General features: G+C 51.7%; 1 protein-coding gene across 1 annotated transcript in view; it reads left to right on the forward strand.

Annotated features, from left to right (window-relative positions):
• LOC116955955 (calcium uptake protein 3, mitochondrial-like) overlaps positions 1 to 19963 on the forward strand; it is a 32681-nt gene that overhangs the window by 6651 nt on the left and 6067 nt on the right. Inside the window, exons 2-9 of the mRNA XM_032977319.2 lie at positions 6851 to 6995; positions 13470 to 13501; positions 14216 to 14294; positions 14869 to 14916; positions 15865 to 15947; positions 17399 to 17461; positions 18570 to 18655; positions 19092 to 19245. Coding sequence (XP_032833210.2) covers positions 6851 to 6995; positions 13470 to 13501; positions 14216 to 14294; positions 14869 to 14916; positions 15865 to 15947; positions 17399 to 17461; positions 18570 to 18655; positions 19092 to 19245 — 690 coding nt within the window. The remainder of the gene's footprint in view (positions 1 to 6850; positions 6996 to 13469; positions 13502 to 14215; positions 14295 to 14868; positions 14917 to 15864; positions 15948 to 17398; positions 17462 to 18569; positions 18656 to 19091; positions 19246 to 19963) is intronic.

A 19963-nucleotide genomic window follows, 5' to 3' on the forward strand; every position in this document is an offset into this window, starting at 1 on the left:
AACGGATCAATCCTATAAACATTGGGTAGTTTATAGGCAAGCAAGCCTGGCTCTGCTGATGAGACAGAATGTCAAACCCGACCCAGAGTTTGCTTGTGTTGAACCAATGCTACTGATCTGATGGAGTCACAGAAGCCCATGTGGAAGGTTGGTTGTGAAAAAAAGGTTATTTTTTATCGGGAGAGAAAATTACAGAGAGGAGGTATTTATTTTGTGCGTCATTATAAGCACTGGGGAGACAAATGCGACCGGCGGTGGTGCTCGCCACACGACCAACTCGTCCATAGTGCTGATCTTAACAGGTGCTCGCTAACAGCACTTTCGTGTGTTGTGAACACATACCAGTGTGTGTTTTGGGGTGTTTGCGATAAATTGTCACCATTCGTGGTCATGATTACATTTAAGAATCAGGTTAATGTTGCCTTGTTTTCATGATCTTCAATACGGTAGCATGTATGGCTTCGTATTTTGCTGTCATATCTCATGAGTTTTTTTGCTCCGTTAGTCCAAATGTAACACTTGCGTTTAAATTGCACACGTCGCTTAATGTAACACATGTATGTAAGAATCGTTTTTAACCGATTAATCGATTCGCTATTTTACATGCCAAATAGCGACCTCACCACTCCGTTGCCACACGATCTTGGTAACATTTTTGGCCACGCGTCAGAAGTGACAGATGGCATTATCGGTGCCCGAGGGACTGGAAGGCAGGTAACCATCACCGTAATTTGCTGTGCTAGCCTGCATAGGTGCTTGCAAACATCACTCTTCCTGAATAGGTCTCTCCTGACTCATGGAAATCTGTGCGTGTTCATGAAGGTGTGTGTGTGTGTGTGCGGGGGCATGTGTCTTTGCAGTTTGTGATTGTATTGCTTTTTTTTTTGGACGCTATTACAGTATGCGTATATTTTTTTAAAGTCGTACGTTTATGTGACTTTGACCAGAACACCCTGAATGTGCCCAATCTCATCCGATCTCTGAAAATAAGCAAGGTTTGAGCCTGGCTAGTACTTGGATGTGAGGCTGCCTGGGAATTTCTTGATGTCATAGGCTTGGGCTGCAGTGTGGCAAGGCGATCGCAGTACAGCAATGGATATCGTGGATCCATTAGTGCACAGCTCTGATTGCTAACCCCCCCCCCCCATGTGCAATTGGCACGGTTGGCAATGTACGGTGTGAAAGAGGTTCAATAGACATGCGTACGTACGTTCTCTGGCAGTCCGTGGTCCAGAGCAAATATCGGTGCCACCTGAGGTAGCAAAGCTTTCATCGTGCCAATTTATGTACGCAGCTAATGCGGGTGAATTTCTTAATAACCCATTAATTTCACGTGGTTATCACAATTCACTGTTCTTGGCCACATTAAGAAATTGTAACCATCGCATTTATACTATCTGAAGCGGTACCAACTCTCTGATCTGGGCTCATGGACTAAGTATAGGTTCTGTGGTTTCCTTCCCACATGCCAAACACTCATCAATAATATTGGCCAACCAGCGTGATGCCAGGACCCTCTTGAGAAAAAAAGTGTTAAGAGTCAGTGAGTTCTTCCTAGGTAGAGGACATTGGTATCATTTAGAATAGACGCACGTATATGGACGTGGAAAAACTTGAGGAGACCTGGGGGACACTGCACCCTGTTTTCATATAGTTCTCACGTGCCTACATATATATACACACTCACACAGAGACAAAGGTCTTCGTATAACCTTACAGACTTTTGGCGCAGGTGCTGTTAGCGAGCACCTATGAAGACCGGCACGGCGCACGAGTGGGCGGGTGGCAAGGACCACGCACGTGTCGATATTTACACACGGCACCAGGTAGTTATTTGAGGCTGAGTTGACCGAGTGGAGGCCCAGGACCAGTTGAGATAATCACCGCTGGTGTTGGCCGTGAACGGGAGTAGAACTCGCGTCGCCAGGTTTCAAGCGCGGCACGCTAACAGCACCGCCACTGCTCCCCACAGACACACGTGTGCGCACACACATACATACACACGTACACACATTCTCACAGACGGATTGCATGTGTCTTCTGACATGGCTTGCGTGCGTCTACTTTATTTATTAAATTCTAAAATTTCAACTATTTAAAGTTTGCGATGGGCCGGCCAAAAACATTCCCTTCAACGTAACGTGCGTGCGTACACGCAGACTTACACACACACACACACGCAGACACGCTCACTTGAGTAACACTTGTAACACACACGCACACAAGCACCAAAGCTCCCCCCGCCCCCCGTTCGGCCTTTTGACCGAAGTGGCTGGGTATTGTTAGTGAGCACCTATTAAAACGTTGCAGTGTGACCAGCGATGCCGCCAGCTGCCTTTGTCTCCCCCATTGCCGCTGTTAAACACAACACCACTGCACCCGGTAACAACTGTAGGTTGTGTCACCCGAGGAGAGTTCCGGGCAAGGTTAAGAAACGGAATGGTCACCGGTGGGTCGTGACCAAGGGGAAACCACCACAGAGCAACCTAGCAACACATGTACACAGACAAAGATCCCCCGTATAGCCTTAACATACTATTGGCGCAAGTGCTGTTAGCGAGTAGCACCTATGAAGGCCGGCACTGCACACGAGGGGGTGGGTGGCCAACACCACGCTCGGCCGCCTTTGTCTCCCCAGTGGTGATTTTTGCACACTGCACCAAGTGCTCATCTTAAGCTGAGTCGATCTAGGGGAGGCCCGTAATCGGTTCAGATAATCGTCACTGGTGTTGGCCGTGAGCGGGAATCGAACTTGGTTCGTCAGGTTCATAACGCAGCGCGCTAATCGCTGCACGACCGCTCCCCATAGCACATGTACATGCACACGAATGGACTTTGCTACACATATGCATGTATCCACACTGTTCACCTATGTATGTATATGTATACATCTACAGACTTTATACTGATGTGGCACATGAGTGGGCAGCATGGCCAGTGCCATGCCCGGCAGCCTTTGTCTCCCCAGTACTGATAATAACACACACCGCATGGGGTACTCGAACTCGGTGAGGCCAGGACTGGTTCTGATGTCGCCACTGATGTTTGCCGTGGCCGGGAATCGAACTTGACTTTGCTGGGTTCGTAGCTCATTCCATTAACTTAGCCCGGTGCGTTAACCGCAACGCCTCCGCTCCCCGACACACACTGATGCACACGTGCGCAAAGCACACGCATGTAGATGGCACATACCCATGCGCACACCTTGAGGTTAACGGAATGCTCACGCCTGCCTAACGCATTCGTGCGTAGTTTTATGAATCATGTCGCAGCATGGTGTCTTATCTTATTTTACCCATGAATGCTTGTTTTCAAGTTTCAAGTTGAATTTTTAACATTTTTAAAACAATTTCTTCTTGGCTGCGGGGATGTCACGCGAGTGCGCGCGCACGCACACAGATAACGCAGGTACGCAGCTACAGGTTAATTTACTCACTGACACACACGGCGACAAAACATCCGTGCTGTTGGTGAGCGTCCATTAAGGCGAGGGGGTTCAGAGGTCAGAGCAAGTGGCTCGCAATTGGTAGGTTGTGATTTGAAATGTTTGTTGGTGGGTGGTTGACTCAGCCCATCACACCCCCCCCCCCTCCCAGGTCCGATAAAATGAGTACCACTTTTTGGGGACGTCCACAGTGCAAGTTCTATGGAAATGATGTACTTATGCCATTTGTTCTTTTTTTTCTGATTCTGGATAGATTCGCCCCTGCCGTAGGAACGAGGAATTCCCACCACTGACTTATTTGACCTTCAACTTTTGTTTAGGCGTGAACCGTATTGGATAGGGTGGTTTTTTCTAGCACCATGTCCAGTCGCCTTTGTGTCCCCAGCACTGATGTTCACACACCACACCAGCTACTCGTTAAAGGCTGAGTCGACCTAGGGGAGGCCCAGCTGGACCGCTTCAGATAATCGTCACCCATGTTGGCCGCGAGCTCGGATTAATCTTGTCACCGGGGTTCATCGTGCAGTGCGCCAACCGCTGAACCACCACTCCCCACACAAACAGGTACACACACGCACAGTACACACGCATCGGGTACGCTCGCCGTTACATGCTTGTGAATGCCGACGCGCACGCACGTAAAGTTTTCATGGAATTTGTCGGCGGTAAAGAAAAAAAAAGTTTCCCAAATAAAAGACAATCGGGTGAAATTGAATTAAAGTTGAAACGCAGCTCCACATAAAGGGCGGCATGTGGAACACGCGCGCGGGTGTGTGCGTAAGTATGCGTGCGTGCGTGCGTGCGAGAGAGAGAGAGGGAGCGAATGCCATGGTGACCGCCTGGCCCACAGACGCTTACACCGGGCCATGGCTCGCACTTCAAACTCACGCAACGACTCGCACCAAGTGCACCCGCCGACTCGCTCACCGTCCTTGGGATCACATCCCATGCTCACGATGTAACACCGACGCTTGGCTCATGCACTCACAAATTGCTAACACGTGCCTTTGACTGACACGTGCTCATCGTCACATCACTTGCGCCTTGCCCTGACTGGCGTATTCACGAACGCCTTGCACCGGCAGGAGGTTGAAAACCGATTCATTAGTGAGGGCCGATAAGGACCTGGAGTTAACTTTGCCACATCTGATTCGGTGATAAAGCGAAAAGTGATTCGGGGGCGGCCTATGTTTCCAGATTTCTCCAGGTTGAAAATTATTTCCCTCTAGAACCGGTTTCGTGCGGCTAATGTGACTACGGTGACGTGTAAGTATAATTTGCGAGCCGTTTTTAAAATGGTAGGGGCTCATGACGATTAATTTATGTTTTCTTTTTTATTGTACCCGTGTCACCAAAATAAAAAAGGGGCAATGTCGTTTTGTCATGTGTCTGAATGGGTTTGTTTTTAACCTCCCGGGTAAATCGAGGAGAATGACTCGCATGTGGTCGTGGACCGTGCGCAGTGAAGTGGTCGTAGGCCCTGTATGACTCCTGCTCACGCCGTTCAAAATGTCACGATCATTGATGCTTTTCGCAGTGCTAAGAAAATAAAAAAAAGTTTACACCTGCTGGACCAGATGGAATAACTGTGGACATCATCAAAGAAGCGGGGACCGGCTGTTGGAACCAAATTAGCGCGACCTATTTACTAAACGCTTGCGTAAAAATGAAATGCCTCAATCAAGGAACGATGTCTCAATCATTAGCTTCGCATTTGTGTCGAATAATGGTGTAATTATTAATTATTGCACACATACCAAACTACAGACGTATGTATGTTGAACTTCGAAGTATGAATGAATGCATATACACTGCACGTACGTATATACAATATGTGAGGAGTGAGTGTGGGGCACTTGGGAATGTGTTGGATTCGTTGTAGCACCGCTCTGATTAATGCGTTGAGGGAGGAGGAAGAGCGCGAGAGTGCGCGCGTCTCTTCCCCCAAAACCACTCCTCGCCGCGCTCCCTCTAGGTCTTTAGAGTCCTGGATGGCGGAATCGTGGTGGAGACGGCTCACAATCAAAATGTTTCTGCTTTCAAATCCAGCTCCGGGAGAAATCTGAGACCATAATTTCACGAGAGTCGAGGAAATTGGGATTGCATTTTTTTTTAGACATACCGGTAGGGGGTCTCCCCCCCTCCACCTCTCCCCTGCAGTTGGACTCACCACACCATAGGAATTGTGGGATTTATCACCACTTCGTAATTTACGAACTGCTCGCCTGAGCGTGGAGAGGCAACAAGCCCAATTCACGCGCTGTTGACGAAACTTTAATCTTTTGTCCGATTTTTTTTGTTGCCAAAAATGCGTCCCACGTTTTCCCCGTCACCAAGGGCGCAGCAAATCGCCAGCACAACGTATTTGCGACGTTTCGCCCTTGTCATCATCATCGGCCATGTTCTAGCCGCTGATGGATGAAGACCTTCCCAAGCCGTCTCTCATGATCTAGCCCAAACAGACTGTTGGGGCAAGCAAGTGCTGTTAGCGAGCACCTATGAAGGCCGGAAACAGCACACCAAGGGGGTGGGTGGCCAGCACCACAACCAGCCGCATTTGTCTCCCCAGTGGCGATGTTTTCACATCACACCAGGTACTCATTTGAGGCTGAGTCGACCTAGTGGAGACCCGGGATCGGTTTAAATAATTGTCACTGGTGTTGGCCGCGAGCGGGAATCGAACTTGCGTCGCCGGGTTCATAGCACGGTGCGCTAACCGCTGCACCACCGCTCCCCACCATGCACACAGTCCACATTGGCACCTGTACACGAGCTGATCTCGTCCCTTCCACTCTGACTGCACCACCTCTTGGGGCACGTTCCTTCCTTTGGCTGCCATTCCATCGTTCGTCTCGACCTCCGGCCATCGTCCCGTCGAGCGAGGTGCCCCCTGCCCAAGTCCACCCACTTAGTTTTCTTAGCGAGTCCGTGTGAGCCCTCTAACTTGCGTATGTTCTTTGATCCAAGCGTTCCTGATCCTGCATCTCGGCATAATTTCAAGCGGTGCGCTTCTCCGTGCTTCTTGGCACACTTTTCAATCTTTTTTCATTTGCTTTGTCATCTAACCGTGTTTGTGACCGTGACCATGTTTCTTTTTTATTTGTCACGTGGACATTTTTTGCAACCAAATATTCTGAACTCATGTTGATTCTAAATGTAGAGGGAAAACCCAGAGGACCCGGAGAAAAATCCACGTGACCACTGGGAGAACATGCAAACTCTAAATATACAGGCGTCGGGGTCGGGATCGGAGCTCCTGTATACCAGGCGAGGGAGTTAACATCTCGCCACCGTGGCTACCCCCATTGTGCTTGTGGTTGCCCCATTGTGATTGTGGTTACCCCATTGTGATTGTGGTGATGTGTTGATGGTTCCTGTAGCTAACGCGGTTGTGTGGTTGTGCAGCATGGGCTGGTGGCGTCGGCCCCCGTGAGTGTGGGCCCCTCTCCGCCCGAGATGCGCTTCTCAGAGTTTGCTTCACTGCAGCTGGGGGAGCAGATGTACATGACCCCCCTGGACTTCCTCGACTCGGTGACCTCCGACACAGCCAGTGAGCCGCCACCACCACAAGCACCACAAGCACCACAGCCACAAGCACCACAACCACCACAGCCACAACCACCACAGCCACAACCACCACAGCCACAACCACCACAGCCACAACCACCACAGCCACAACCACCACAGCCACAACCACCACCACTACAAACACCACAAGCACCACAGCCAAAACCACCACAGCCACAACCACCACAGCCACAACCACCACAACCACCACAGCCACAACCACCACAACCACCACCACTACAAACACCACAAGCACCACAGCCAAAACCACCACAGCCAAAACCACCATCACAACCAAAATCACCGCCACAACCAAAATCACCGTCACAGCCAAAACCATCACAGCCATCACAACCACTACAACCACAACCTCCACCACAGCCAAAACCACCACAACCATAACAATCGCAACCACTAACTACCACCACAGCCAAAACCACCTCCACATCCACAACCACCACAACCACCATAGCCACAACCACTGCCACAACTACAACTGAGGACCATCAGTAATGCTTCATAAATACAAATGTAGTTGTACTCTTTGTACTCTTTTTCTGCTGTATTTTAAAGTTAAAGTTAGGGGTGCCTTTTACAACCCAGCAGGTGCGTGCGTGTGTGCTTTCGTGTAACTTTTTATCAACACCGGGCACACGTTTAGGGTCCATCTTATTCTCTGGAGCGTCCGTAGAACACGGTAATACTCCCAATAACCACCACAAACACCACAAGGCTGGTAGTGCTGGGCCAGCGGTGGGTGGTTGTGAATAGTGGATGGTGATGTGGTTTATAGCGTGTGATAGCGACGTGGGATGGGCAGTAGTTCAAGGCAGATAGATAGTAGTGTGGGATGGGCGATGGGTGGGAGTGAGGGGTTGGTGATGATTGATAGCTCATGGCAGGTGGTAGTTTGGGGTGTTCCGAGTGTGGTAGTGTGGGGTGGGTGGTAGTTCAGGGTGGGTGACAGGCAAGGGGTGTGGGATGAGTGGTGATTGGGGTGGGAGGGGACGAGTGGTAGTGCTGGGCAGGTGGTAGTGTGAGATGGGTGCATGTCTGGGATGGGCGACGTATGTATGGCAGTGTTGGGTGGGCGGATGGGAGTGTTGGGTGGACGGTCGATGAGGGTGGCTGATGAGTGGTAGTGCGGGGAGGATAGTAGTGCGGGGAGGGTGGTGGTGCGGGGAGGGTGGCGGTGCGGGGAGGGTGGCAGTGCGGGGAGGGTGGTAGTGCGGGGAGGGTGGTAGTGCGGGGAGGGTGGTAGTGCGGGGAGGTTGGTAGTGCGGGGATGTTGGTAGTGCGGGGATGTTGGTAGTGCGGAGATGTTGGTAGTGCGGGGAGGGTGGTAGTGCGGGAAGGGTGGTAGTGCGGGGAGGGTGTCAGTGCGGGGAGGGTGGCAGTGCGGGGAGGGTGGTAGTGCGGGGATGTTGGTAGTGCGGGGAGGGCGGCAGTGCGGGGAGGGCGGCAGTGCGGGGATGTTGTTAGTGCGGGGAGGGCGGTAGTGCGGGGAGGGCGGTAGTGCGGGAGGGTGGTAGTGCGGGGAGGGTGGTAGTGCGGGGAGGGCGGTAGTGCGGGATGTTGGTAGTGCGGGGATGTTGGTAGTGCGGGGATGTTGGCACTGTGGGGATGTTGGCAGTGCGGGGATGTTGGCAGTGCGGGGAGGGTGGCAGTGCGGGGAGGGTGGTAGTGCGGGGAGGGTGGTAGTGCGGGGAGGGTGATAGTGCGGGGATGTTGGTAGTGCGGGGATGTTGGTAGTGCGGGGAGGGTGCTGGGCCCCGTGCCGCTCGTTAGCGCCTCGAGGCTGCGTGGTAACGGGCCGCGGATGCCACATTGCAGTCCTGGGCGGTACGTTACCAGGGAGACACGACGACAAACAGCCTGGGTAAAGGTCGCTCCCCCGCCCAGCACCTGACCATCTCCTCTCTACTCTCTCATCTCTCCATGCGCTCTCTCGTCTCACCCTCCATGCTCTCTCCCCCACCCTCGTGCATCTCTCTCCATTCTCTCACGCTCACACTCGGTGTCCTCCATCCTTGTCGCCCTCTCATTGTAATTTTTCTTCCCTCCTCTCCCACTTTTCTTCGCTGCTCTATCTGTCTCCTCTCCCTGACTCTTCATCTCCTCCCTTTCTTTTCCTTAACTTTTTCTCTATCCTCCCGTCTTAAATTCACTCACTCTTCCTCTCTCCCTTCCTCTCCCTCGGCCGCCTTCCTCTACGGCCTCTCTCTATCTCCTCCTTTTGTAACTCTCTTAATTTCTTCTCTCCCTCCACCCTGCCTCTCCTTTTTTAACCATCTCCCGAGATCCTCCCATCAACTCGCCACTCACTGCCTGCCTCTCTTCTGTCATCTCTCTTTTTTTTTATCTCGCTCTACTCCCCTCCGCACACACTCCACTCCGGCAAACCAAAGCTTTCTGTCGAAGCCCTCCGTTAACTTTCACACCTCGGGTTAATACGGTTGGCTACGTACGGTGCGAAAGAAGTTCAACAGACATTGTTTAGAACTCTGTTCCCCCTTTGCCGTCTGTCCTGCTGACTCCCGCTATACAAGTCCAGGCTTATGGCCCTCCTTTATTCCTCTCACTATGACTGACTGCCTCTTTATCTCCATGAAATAAACATGCCCGCAGTTTCTGTGCAGCGTCTTGCGATTTGATTGTATTTAGATGCGATATGACCACAAATTGTAATTATAAATGCCATTCCTCTCACGTCTCTCCCACTCGTCCTCCCCCTTTCTCTCGTGCTCCCCCTTCTCTTTGAATCTCTGGTCCATTCCTCCCCGGCCGAGTGAGTGCGTGATTGTTTAGTACATCGGCGTTTGCGGGTGTGTGAGCAGGTGAGGAAACGTGTGGACGGAGTGAGTGGATGAGCTCGTGAGTGTGAGTTTATGAGTGGGTGAGACAGTGAGGGGGTTAGTGAGTGTAAGTCGGTGACTAAGTTAGTGTGAGCGAGTCACTGGGTGGGTGAGTTAGTGTGTGCGTGTGTGTGTAAATTTGGCCAATGCCACCCTCCGATCCCCTCCAGCCCCCCCACCCTCGGGACCCCCATTTTATTTTTATCTCTCGTCCTTGAATAAATTTCACTCTGTGCCGTGTTTGTCCGCGGTGCAAATTAAACGCAGCGGATTCCTGAGGGTTCATGGCTGCTGGCTCGACTGTCTCTTTACTTAAACGCCTTTTAAAAGGGAAGAATCCTTGTTTTTGTCTCCAACTTCTTTTTTAATATAAAATCGTCTAAATTTAAACGCGCGTGGGTGTGAGCGTGCGTATGTGCATGCGTGTCGTGCGTAAGCGTGTGGGTGCGAGAGCGTGTTCGTTCGAGTGAGTTTGCGAGTGCGTGTGTGTGTGTGTGTGTCCGTGCGTCTGTCCGCGGTAGTGGGGAGCTGTAGTGTAGCAGTTAGCGCACTGCGCTACGAACCTGGTGACGCGAGTTCGATACCCACTCATGGCCAACACCAGTGAACTGGTCCTGGGCCTACCCTAGGTCCACTGACCCTCAAATGAGTACCTGGTGTGATGTTTAACCATTGCTACTAGGGAGACAAAGGTGGCCGATTGTGGTGTTAGCCACCCACCCCTTCGTGTACTGTGCCAGCCTTCAGAGTTGCTTACCAACAACACTTGCCTCAACAGTCTTTTAAGGCTATACAGGAGATATTTGTCTTCGTCCATCATTGTACATGTGTTTGAATGTATGCGGGTGTGAGTTTGAAGGCAGTTGCCCTCCACCACCAGCGGAGCGCCAGAGGAGCGATGCTCACAACAACGAGCGGAGTGCCAGGTGGCTAAAATGGAGCAAGTTGGCACAATAGGGGGCACAGGTGGTCCATCTGCCAGTCATCTCAGTCAGCCAACCCATGGCACATGGGTCTATCCCCGTGACGTCCTGCCAGCCAGCGAGACTTTGTCACTTCATGTGGCCTCGGAGTGCACCTGGCCTGGCACTTTGCGCAGGCACCATGGTGACGTCACCGCCACTTAGTGGCGAATGGCGGTTGATGTTTGTCGTTGTTCTGCGAGTAAGTCGTGGGGTAGCTATCGAGTGTGCAGGAGGGTAGAGCTGCACTGGGGCCCCCACGGGCTAGACGGGGGAGGGAGGTGGGGGACTGAGGCACCGGACTAGAAGATAGAGGAAACATTTTTTACAAGGGGGTCCCATTGCATTCGTTGCACCAAGGCACCATGCCCATGGCACTACGCCACTGGGTGGACGTGACATTACCGATTAATGTCGTTATGTACGCGGTCCACGATAATTGTATTGGCAGTCTTTCCAAAGGCTCGTCAAGTTCAAATCCCGGTCGTGAGTCAACCCATCCTCTAATCTCTCCGTGCAGCTTCATTCGGGACCACTTTACGGGAAGCTATCAATGGTTGCTACTTGCACAAAGACCGGCTCCCACCATGGGAATGTGGGATTTCCACTGCTCGCCGTGTAGGCCACCGTTGAAGATTAGCACCACCCCATCATTAATTTCAAACGTGAAGGGGAGTGGGAGGGCGGAGGGGGGTGAAAGGGGTGGGTGGGGCTGGGTGGGGCTGGGGTGATGGAGGAGGGGTGGGAGTTGTGGGGGACGTGGGTTGGCTGCCCTTAACCCCCTCATTCTCCGGGCCCTGCTGGGATCCAGGTGAGCAGCGATCGCCGCTCCCTCCCCCTCCACCTCATCACCGTCACCTGCCACTCGCCCGTTGTTTGCGCCAGGTCCCGCCACAAGCGATAACGACCGTACCCACGTCGCAATTTGAGCAGTTCCGATTTGTTTGCTGACAATCTTTATTATTTACTGTCTATGCAGTGCTTTGCCAGGGCTGCTTGTTGCCGTCTGGCTGGTTGGTGGTGGGCGGGGGGGGTGATGGCGATAGGGGCCCAGAGAGAGAGGAGAACGGGGAGAGTGAGCAATGGGAGAGTTATGTTTGATGTCTGTGCAGTAACGTAGCTATCCAGTGTGCAGGCGGTGACACTGCTGTATGTATAATGTATTTTGAACTTCTTTTGCACCATACGTAGCCAGCCATGCTAATCGAAGGTATGGAGAAGGACGACAAACCGGGATTCCAGGACCCATGCCAACCAAGCGATGCCACTCTGTCCCAACCTTCACCCCATTCAGGACTTCCAACTTATAGCCTTCTCTGTAGGGGATGTCTGTACCAAGATCATCCCCCTCAAGACTATAATTCGTCCCTTCCTCTTGAGGGATATCTCCACTCACATCCACCCAATTCATGACTCGAACTCATCACCTTGTCCAATGGGACATCTGCATCTTAAATCCACCCTGTCCAGGGCTCCAGCCTATCACCTACGCCTCTCTCCACCTCCACCTGCAGCCCAGAGGCAGGCCCCCGCTCCCCTGCAGGTGTAAGACCTCCGCTGTAGTCTGGGTGGCGTGATCGCCAGGAGATAGGGCACAGCACTTAGCAATCTGCTCCCCGTCCCCACAAACACACCCGGGCCGTTTGGGCATCTCCCCTTTGCTTTCTCTCTCTCTCTTCTTCTCCCATAGCCTCTTCGTCTCTCTCTCTCTCCACCACCTCCTCGCCATCTCTGTGTTCGACCGCTGCCGCTGTGCACTGCGGTAGATAAGGCACGTGCGCGTGCAACGTTACCGGGCAAGAAGTTACTGCCTCCTTATCAGCAGCCGCCCGCGTTACGGCTTTGGATGTCGTGGTTCATGTGCGCCTTTGTTTAAACACCGCTGCATACACAACAACAACGACGATAGCCATTAAGTGGTGGTCGTGGTGGTAGTGTCATCACCATTGCAATTTACCAGGCAAGGCCCACTTAGCTATATAACTCTTTTTCAGAAACAACCTGACCACAAATGATAGCTGAACGAAGTGGTTTATCACGTGGGACCGTATAACAGCCAAATACTCTTAATGCTTGTTTATAAATGCGGAGGGAAAAACCGGAGAAAAATCAACGCGACCACGGGGAGAACATGCAAACTCCAAATATACAGCAGACATCAGGGTCGGAATCGAACCCACAACCTCCTGTATACCAGGCGAGTTCGGGAACATCTCTCCACCGTGACGTCACAAAGAAGTGGCGTCGATTTTACGAGGTCACTTACACGTTTTTCCACTAAAAGCGCCGTCACATGGCATGGGGTGACGTCACTGCTGTTAACGCGAATACATTTTATACGAGCACGTCATGTAAAATATCCGCAACTCCGAAAGAAAAATTCGGCAACGCTGAAAGAAAAATTCCAGATTACCCAGAACAATCTGAAGCGCTCAAACCCCAAATTCGTCCCGATCATCTCATGTTTTCAGATCAATCCGAAACAATACATCTTTCGTATTGTCCATAACCTAAGGAGGTGTTAGCTGCCCTAATGCTGCTGTGTGGCAGGGAAGCTCCCAGAGGCAAGACCAGACGATGTTGCCCTGTGTTCGGAGGTCCTTAAGTGCCTTGTCCTGTGTCTTCGTTCTCTCCGCTTAGGCTGGACGAGCAGGAAGTTCATCACGAAAAAAGTGAGTTTCTCCATCCATCAGGTGCCCTTTTTTTTCCAGCGTGTGCGTGTGACTGATCGCCTTGGGGCCCTAGATACCTGCGTGGCAACGCGACTGCACGTGTGTACACACTCGCGCACACATACAGCACTCTTGTCGCTCCACCGTGGGATGAGGGCCCTCCCTCGTGCCGTGCAGGTCTTGGCGGCTGTTTGACCTTGCTTCACGTTGGTCAGTGCGGGTTTGGCGAAAGTGGCGAGTGTAGAAGTACAGTACAATAATGGGTTTTGCTGTGCTCCCCATCGCGTAACTTCCGAGCCAATGACAACCTTTTTTGAGCATCGCGGTGGCCCTTCCCAACACTCTCTCGGCTCAAACCTGCTTAGCTTCTGGTTTCTGAGATCAGATGCATTCTGGGTAATTTGATCATTGGCATATCTGACTCTGTTCCTGGGCCTTCGCTAGGTTGACTTGGCCAGAAGTAAACGCCTGGTGCAGTGTGTAAATATTAGCACTGAGGAGACAAAGGCGGCCGGGCATGGTGCTTGCCACACCACCCCCCCCCCCCCGAGCACCATGCCAGACTCAATAGGTGCTCGCTAACAGGACTTGCCTTTGCCGTAACAGTCCGTACAGCTATGCAGAGTATTTTTCTTTGTGTGTGTGTGTGTATGTTTATTCGTGTTAACATGTGCGTACATGCATGCGTGCATGCGTGTGTGTGTGGATGTGCAGGAGGCTGATCGACTTCTCAAAAACACCCCCAAGTTAAAGGATGGGACGCTAAACTTTTTCACCTCCCAGGGCCACCGTGGTGACCACCGCAGCTACTTCAATTGCACAACCGCAGCAACTCGCAGCCACGCGAACCAACACACCCACAGCACGCACCACACAGCCACAGCGTCTACCGCACGACCGCTCACATCACTACTCGTGGTTAACGAGGGCCGTACTGTACGGTGCAGCGCGCGCCACCCACTACGCCACCGTCCCCGCCGCGTTTGGGAGAATTCTCGTAAATGTTTAGATTAAAAATCTCTTCTGCAACTGATTCTGCCGTAGGGGGTGCACTGCCCCTACGAGATTTCTGAATGGATTCTTCATCTCACGGTAGTACGCCGCGGATGACACGGTTAGGATTAACTGCGGAAATATAACCTGAAATATTCATTATGGATGGACGGCCACATATGTTGTGCATTGCTTACAGGAATAAAAGCTTGGCTCCGATATGCCTAACCACGACCACAACGTCCTCGTTCTCACACTCACACTCGCGCGCAATCACGCAAAGACACATGCACGCGTGCACCTGCACGCACACCCTAACACCCTGTCATGCGTTAGGGTCTAAACTGTGCCGCTCTGTCCCTACCCCCTCACAGGAATGCTGTCGTACACGGACTACCTCTTCCTGGTGTGCATCCTCACCAGTGAGTCCCCCGCAGAGTCAAATCGCGGTGACCACCAACAGCACCACCACAACGATGACTTAACGGCACAACAACCACCGACATCACGGCAACCACCATGAAAAATATGACAGCCACTAACATCACAGCAGCCACGTGAGCGAGTGATCGGCGGATTGTCAACAGGCAATAGTGAGAGTGCTTGTTGGAGTCTTCTTACGCTCACACGGGGAGCTCTAGTGAGGAGCGGTAGTAAGACGGTTAGCATGCTGCGCTACAAACCCGGCGCCCCAAGTTCAATTCCCGCTCATGGGCCACCAACACCAGAGACGATTATCTAAACCGGTCATGGGCATCCCCTAGGTCGATTCAGCATCAAATGAGTAGCTGGTGCGGTGTGTAAACATTGCCACTTGGTAGACAAAGGTGGCCGGGCGTGGTGCTGGCCACCCACCCCCTCGTGTGCCATGCCGACCTTCATTGGTGCTTGCTAACTGCACTTGCCCCAACAGTCTGGTTTGTCAATATTAGGGATATTTATCTTTGTGAGTCTTCTTAGTCAACCCATGGCACCTGGGTCTGTCCCTTGACCTCCTGCCAGCAAGCCTTCGACACTTCACGTGGCATCAATGTGGACATAGCCTGGCACACAATCGCCGTGGTGGCGTCACCACCACTTAGTGATGAACGGCGGTTGTTGTGAGTGGCTTCGAATCAAGGTGCATTTAGAGTATTTGGCTGCTATACATTTCCACGTGATAAGCCACTTCATTGAGCTATCATTTGTGGCTAGGTCGCTTCTTAAAAAGAGCTACATAGCGCAGTGGGCCTTACCTGGTAAAATAAAAATAGTTCTCGTTAGTTTGGTTGGTGAATTGTGTGATCAGTTGATTGTGCACAAGAGTCATGAGCATGCAAGCGACTGAATGAGGGCATGGGGGGGGGGGGCTTTGCGTGTCTCTGCCACAGAGCCCCGTGCCGGCTTCCAGGTCTTCTTCAAGATGTTTGACACTGATGGAAATGAGCGCGTGGACAAGAAGGAGTTCATGAAGGTGCCCGCAGCAAGGGGCCCACGCCATCGCAGCCCAACCGCACTCCCCTCACCCTGAGCAGCGGCGTTGCCTACAAACCAGAGACTGCCGAGGCAGCTTCGCTGGCTCAGTCGGGGAGGCGGGGGCAGGACACTAGAGCCGGCGAAGCTTGTAGCCAGATTCAGAATATTTATTGTACTGGAGGAATCTGACGAGCTATAAAGCTCTTTTTCACATATGTCCGGTGGGGTCACGGGGTCAGAACGTTCCAACAACAAATAATGCAAAAACACGATAGCAGTGCAAGGTACAGGAGAGGCAACGCAAATCACCCAAAAACATAAAAACTCAACTAAACCATCCCCATCCTACCAGGCAAAGCCCACAGATGTATTCACTTATTTTTTCAGAAGCCACCTGGCCACAAGTGATAGCCCAACAAAGTGGCTTATCATGTGGACATTTATAGCAGCAAAATTACATAAATAATTAGGGGGACAATGTTCTAGATTTAAAGCTTTCGTGACTGCAAGGATCCACTCTTTGGTTCTATTCGGTAAAGTCACGTAGGTAAAGAATAAAACAAAAAATCACGACATTTCGGCCACAACATAAGCGGCCTTCATCAGGTGAAGGGATCAGGCTGTCTCGAGGACAGCGCTGGAGTGGAACACAGCCACGCTCAGACCGCGACCTTTAAGCTGTGTGCGAGTGAACAAGGTGCCTTGACAAAGGAATTAGCATAAAAAATTAGCATTTGATTGCCCGACTTAGCATAGAAGTGGTGTACATGCAGGTGCACATGCCGGTTGGCGCGGGGAGGGGGGGAGTTGCTATTTGATTCCAGGTTGCGATTGGATAATTTGCGGGCAATTAACATTTATTTTGGGCAAATCTGGACCATGACCCTGGCACGTGCGGGCTATACTTTTAGCAGTCGTCGGTGTCCACTTTGAAGCATACGGCACGTGTCTATGGTCAATACCTACAAAATTGTATTTCTTTTTAGTTCAGTTTGTTGTCCTCGAATTATAAATGCTGTGGGTTTACAGTGTGCTGAACTAGCAATGTGTTGTTCACGTGACAAACCTTACTAATCGGCAGTGGTGGCGGGTTCAACGACACGTATACACGATCTAACCCCAACAAAACCTCTAATATGGATAATATTAGTCGCGAAAGCGTACGTGTTAAACTGACCCGAGTTCGATTCCTGCCCACGACCAATAACCACAGCGAATATCTAAACCGGTCCTGGGTTTCCCTTCGGTCGTCTCGGCCTTAAATTTGCATCCGGTGCGATGTGTGGGATAAAGACGGCCATGCGTGGGTACTGGCCGCCCACCACCGCCTTGTGCACCGCGTGCGCCTTCATAGGTGCTCGCCAACAGCACTTGCCACCAATAGTCTGTTAAAGGCTATGCGGGGTGGGGGGGGGCATTTGTCTTTGTGTATCTGTATGTGCGACGCAGCTGCTGAAAATTTTTCGGAAAAAGAAGGAAAAATCTACGAACTCACTCGAAGTGGCCACGGAGGTGACGCACACGCATCTATACACGCACGCACGCAGCTCTGGGTGGTGATGTGAGCTGCGATGCAGGTGGCAATCGATGTCGTGCTGCTCGTGTTTATACTGAAGTCGATGCTGTTGATGATGGTGATGGTATTGTAGATGTTGATCGTGGTGATGGGTGGAGCGGTGGCGTAGTGATTATCTCATTTCAGTTGCCGGTCCTGGTTGACATCAGTGATGGATATCCAAAGTGATCCTGGTCACCCCCCAGGTCGATCAGCTTCAAATGAGTACCTGGTGCGGTGTGTAAACACCAGCACTGGTTAAACAAACGCGGCCGGGCGTGGTTTTTCCGGCCACACCACCCCCTGCTGTGCTGTCCCCGGCCTTAGTTAATGCTTGCTAACAGCACTTGCCCCAAAAGTCTGTGTGGCCTATACAGGCTGTCTATGTTGTCTTTGTTGATGCTGATGTTTTTGGTGATTACTTTCAATTACGATTTGCTTTTACATTAGCACCCATTACACCGGGGTGTCTTGGAGAATTCTACACACGATAGGAAACTTGCATCTCCTCTCACATAATTGAAAGGGCGGCACGCCCAGTGACAGCTTTCCCCATGGCCGCAAGATAACTCGGCACTTGGCCTGCAATCCGTCATTAGTCGAGCAGTAGAGGGCCTTGATTGCTGCGTGTAATCCCAGTTAATTTATGATGATTGTTGGTGTAATGGTGCATCGATGCTTCGGTTGATATTGACGCTTGAACTCGCAGTGCATGTGTCGAGTCGAATCGTGTGTGTGGTGTGTGTGTAAGAATTGATGTTTTAGATTTGCTCTTGTTGTACCCAATGGGTTCATGTGAGCTCTGCAGTCACTCAAGGCCGATGCATTCACTATATTGTAATTGAATCTCAACCCTTAAAGTCATCAAATTCGTTTGGTGTGGGATAGCAGTGGGGTGGGGGGGGGGTCGGGGTGACGGTCTGAATCCTTCCACTTTTAATAATGATGATAGTGGTAACGATATGGTTAATTTGATTTATTTGTGCACTTTACGTGCGTTGATTGTGATGTTCGAACGATCGAGCGAATGTCAGCGATGTCGCTGACGGTGGTGTTGCCGTGTAGGTCGTGGGGGGTGCCCCCCCTTTGGAGACCACGCTCGTCCTTCACCTCTTCAAGGATCAGTCCCTGAGCTACCAAGAATTTGAGAAGTGAGTCGCCTCCTCACGTGGGCCACGTTTGATTTGTGAATCGGTGCTTGGTTTTAACGAGAGCGGAGCTGCAGGAGGACCGAGTAACAATTCACGTTTTCTACGAATCAATGAATTGCCACGATTCGTAGTTCACGATTCGATTCCTGAAATCAAAATCGAAAACAAACATTTTCAATCGACATTGGTTGAGACGGAACGGGGCGGTCGCGCATTTGTCGATTGTTGCAGATGTTCACGGTTCACATCCCAGCGGCCGTCCCGGTTCATGCTTGTTGGTGGAACAACCGTAAATGACGCTAGCCGTCCGCTTCACAGTCGACGTTAAACGTCACATGACGCGAGTCGATAAAAGATTGGGCCACGGGTGCCAGCGTCGCGGTTCAGATTTTGCCAGATTTTTTTAAAGTTCCCGAACGGTGTTGCCCACGCGCAGGTTCATGGTGGAGCTGCAGGGCGAAGTGCTGCTGCGCGAGTTTGAGGAGCTGGCGCGCGGAACGGGCCGCGTGACGCAGCGCGAGTTCGCCAGCGCCGTGCTGCGCTACACGGGCGCGGCACACCGCGGGCACCGCAACCTCGACTCCGACGAGGTGTGCACTGCACCTTCTCCGCCTCCTCCGCCCGCTGCCCGACTCAAATGCGGCAGAAAACGCCAAACCACACGCCTGCACACACCACACCTCTGCGCGGACCACACCTCTTCGCGCATCGCACCTTGTGTACCACACCTCTTCGTGCACTACACCTCTTCATGCACCACACCTCTTCCCACACCTGCAGACGCCACACCTCTTAACACACCACACACCTCTTCATGCATCATCCCTCTTTACACCCCATACACTACACCACATTTATTCGACCGTTTGCTCTCTGATCCACGTGTTCCTCTTCCTGCCTCGCAGTATTATTCCAGGCTAGCTCCTCTCCACGCTTCTTCTCTGCGTACCCTCGGCATGTTTTTGTTTTATCGTCTTTGCTAGTGTCCGTGTTTTTTTTTATTAACCTCTTATAGCAGGTGATGCAGACGGCTTGAACGCAACAGTGACAAGCAACGATATGTGCAATATTACTGCGTTTGTATTATTTGTTTCCTAAATGCTTCCAGAAGGATGGCTCTCGTGGTAAGTGTGGAAGGATGACTCTGGTGGTAATTGCAAGTTTGCGATTCCTAGCCTGGGCACAACATCGGTGGCCAATGATGGTTGCACCCCTTCATAGGACTCTCCCCTAGGTCGACTTGGCATGAAATGAGTGCGTTTAACATCAGCACTGGGGAAACAAACGTGACCGGGTGTGACCTGACTA

Source organism: Petromyzon marinus, chromosome 3 (genome assembly GCF_048934315.1).
Source record: "Petromyzon marinus isolate PM22_M1 ecotype Great Lakes invasive population chromosome 3, UKy_Petmar_22M1.pri1.0, whole genome shotgun sequence".
Taxonomy (NCBI): domain Eukaryota; kingdom Metazoa; phylum Chordata; class Hyperoartia; order Petromyzontiformes; family Petromyzontidae; genus Petromyzon; species Petromyzon marinus.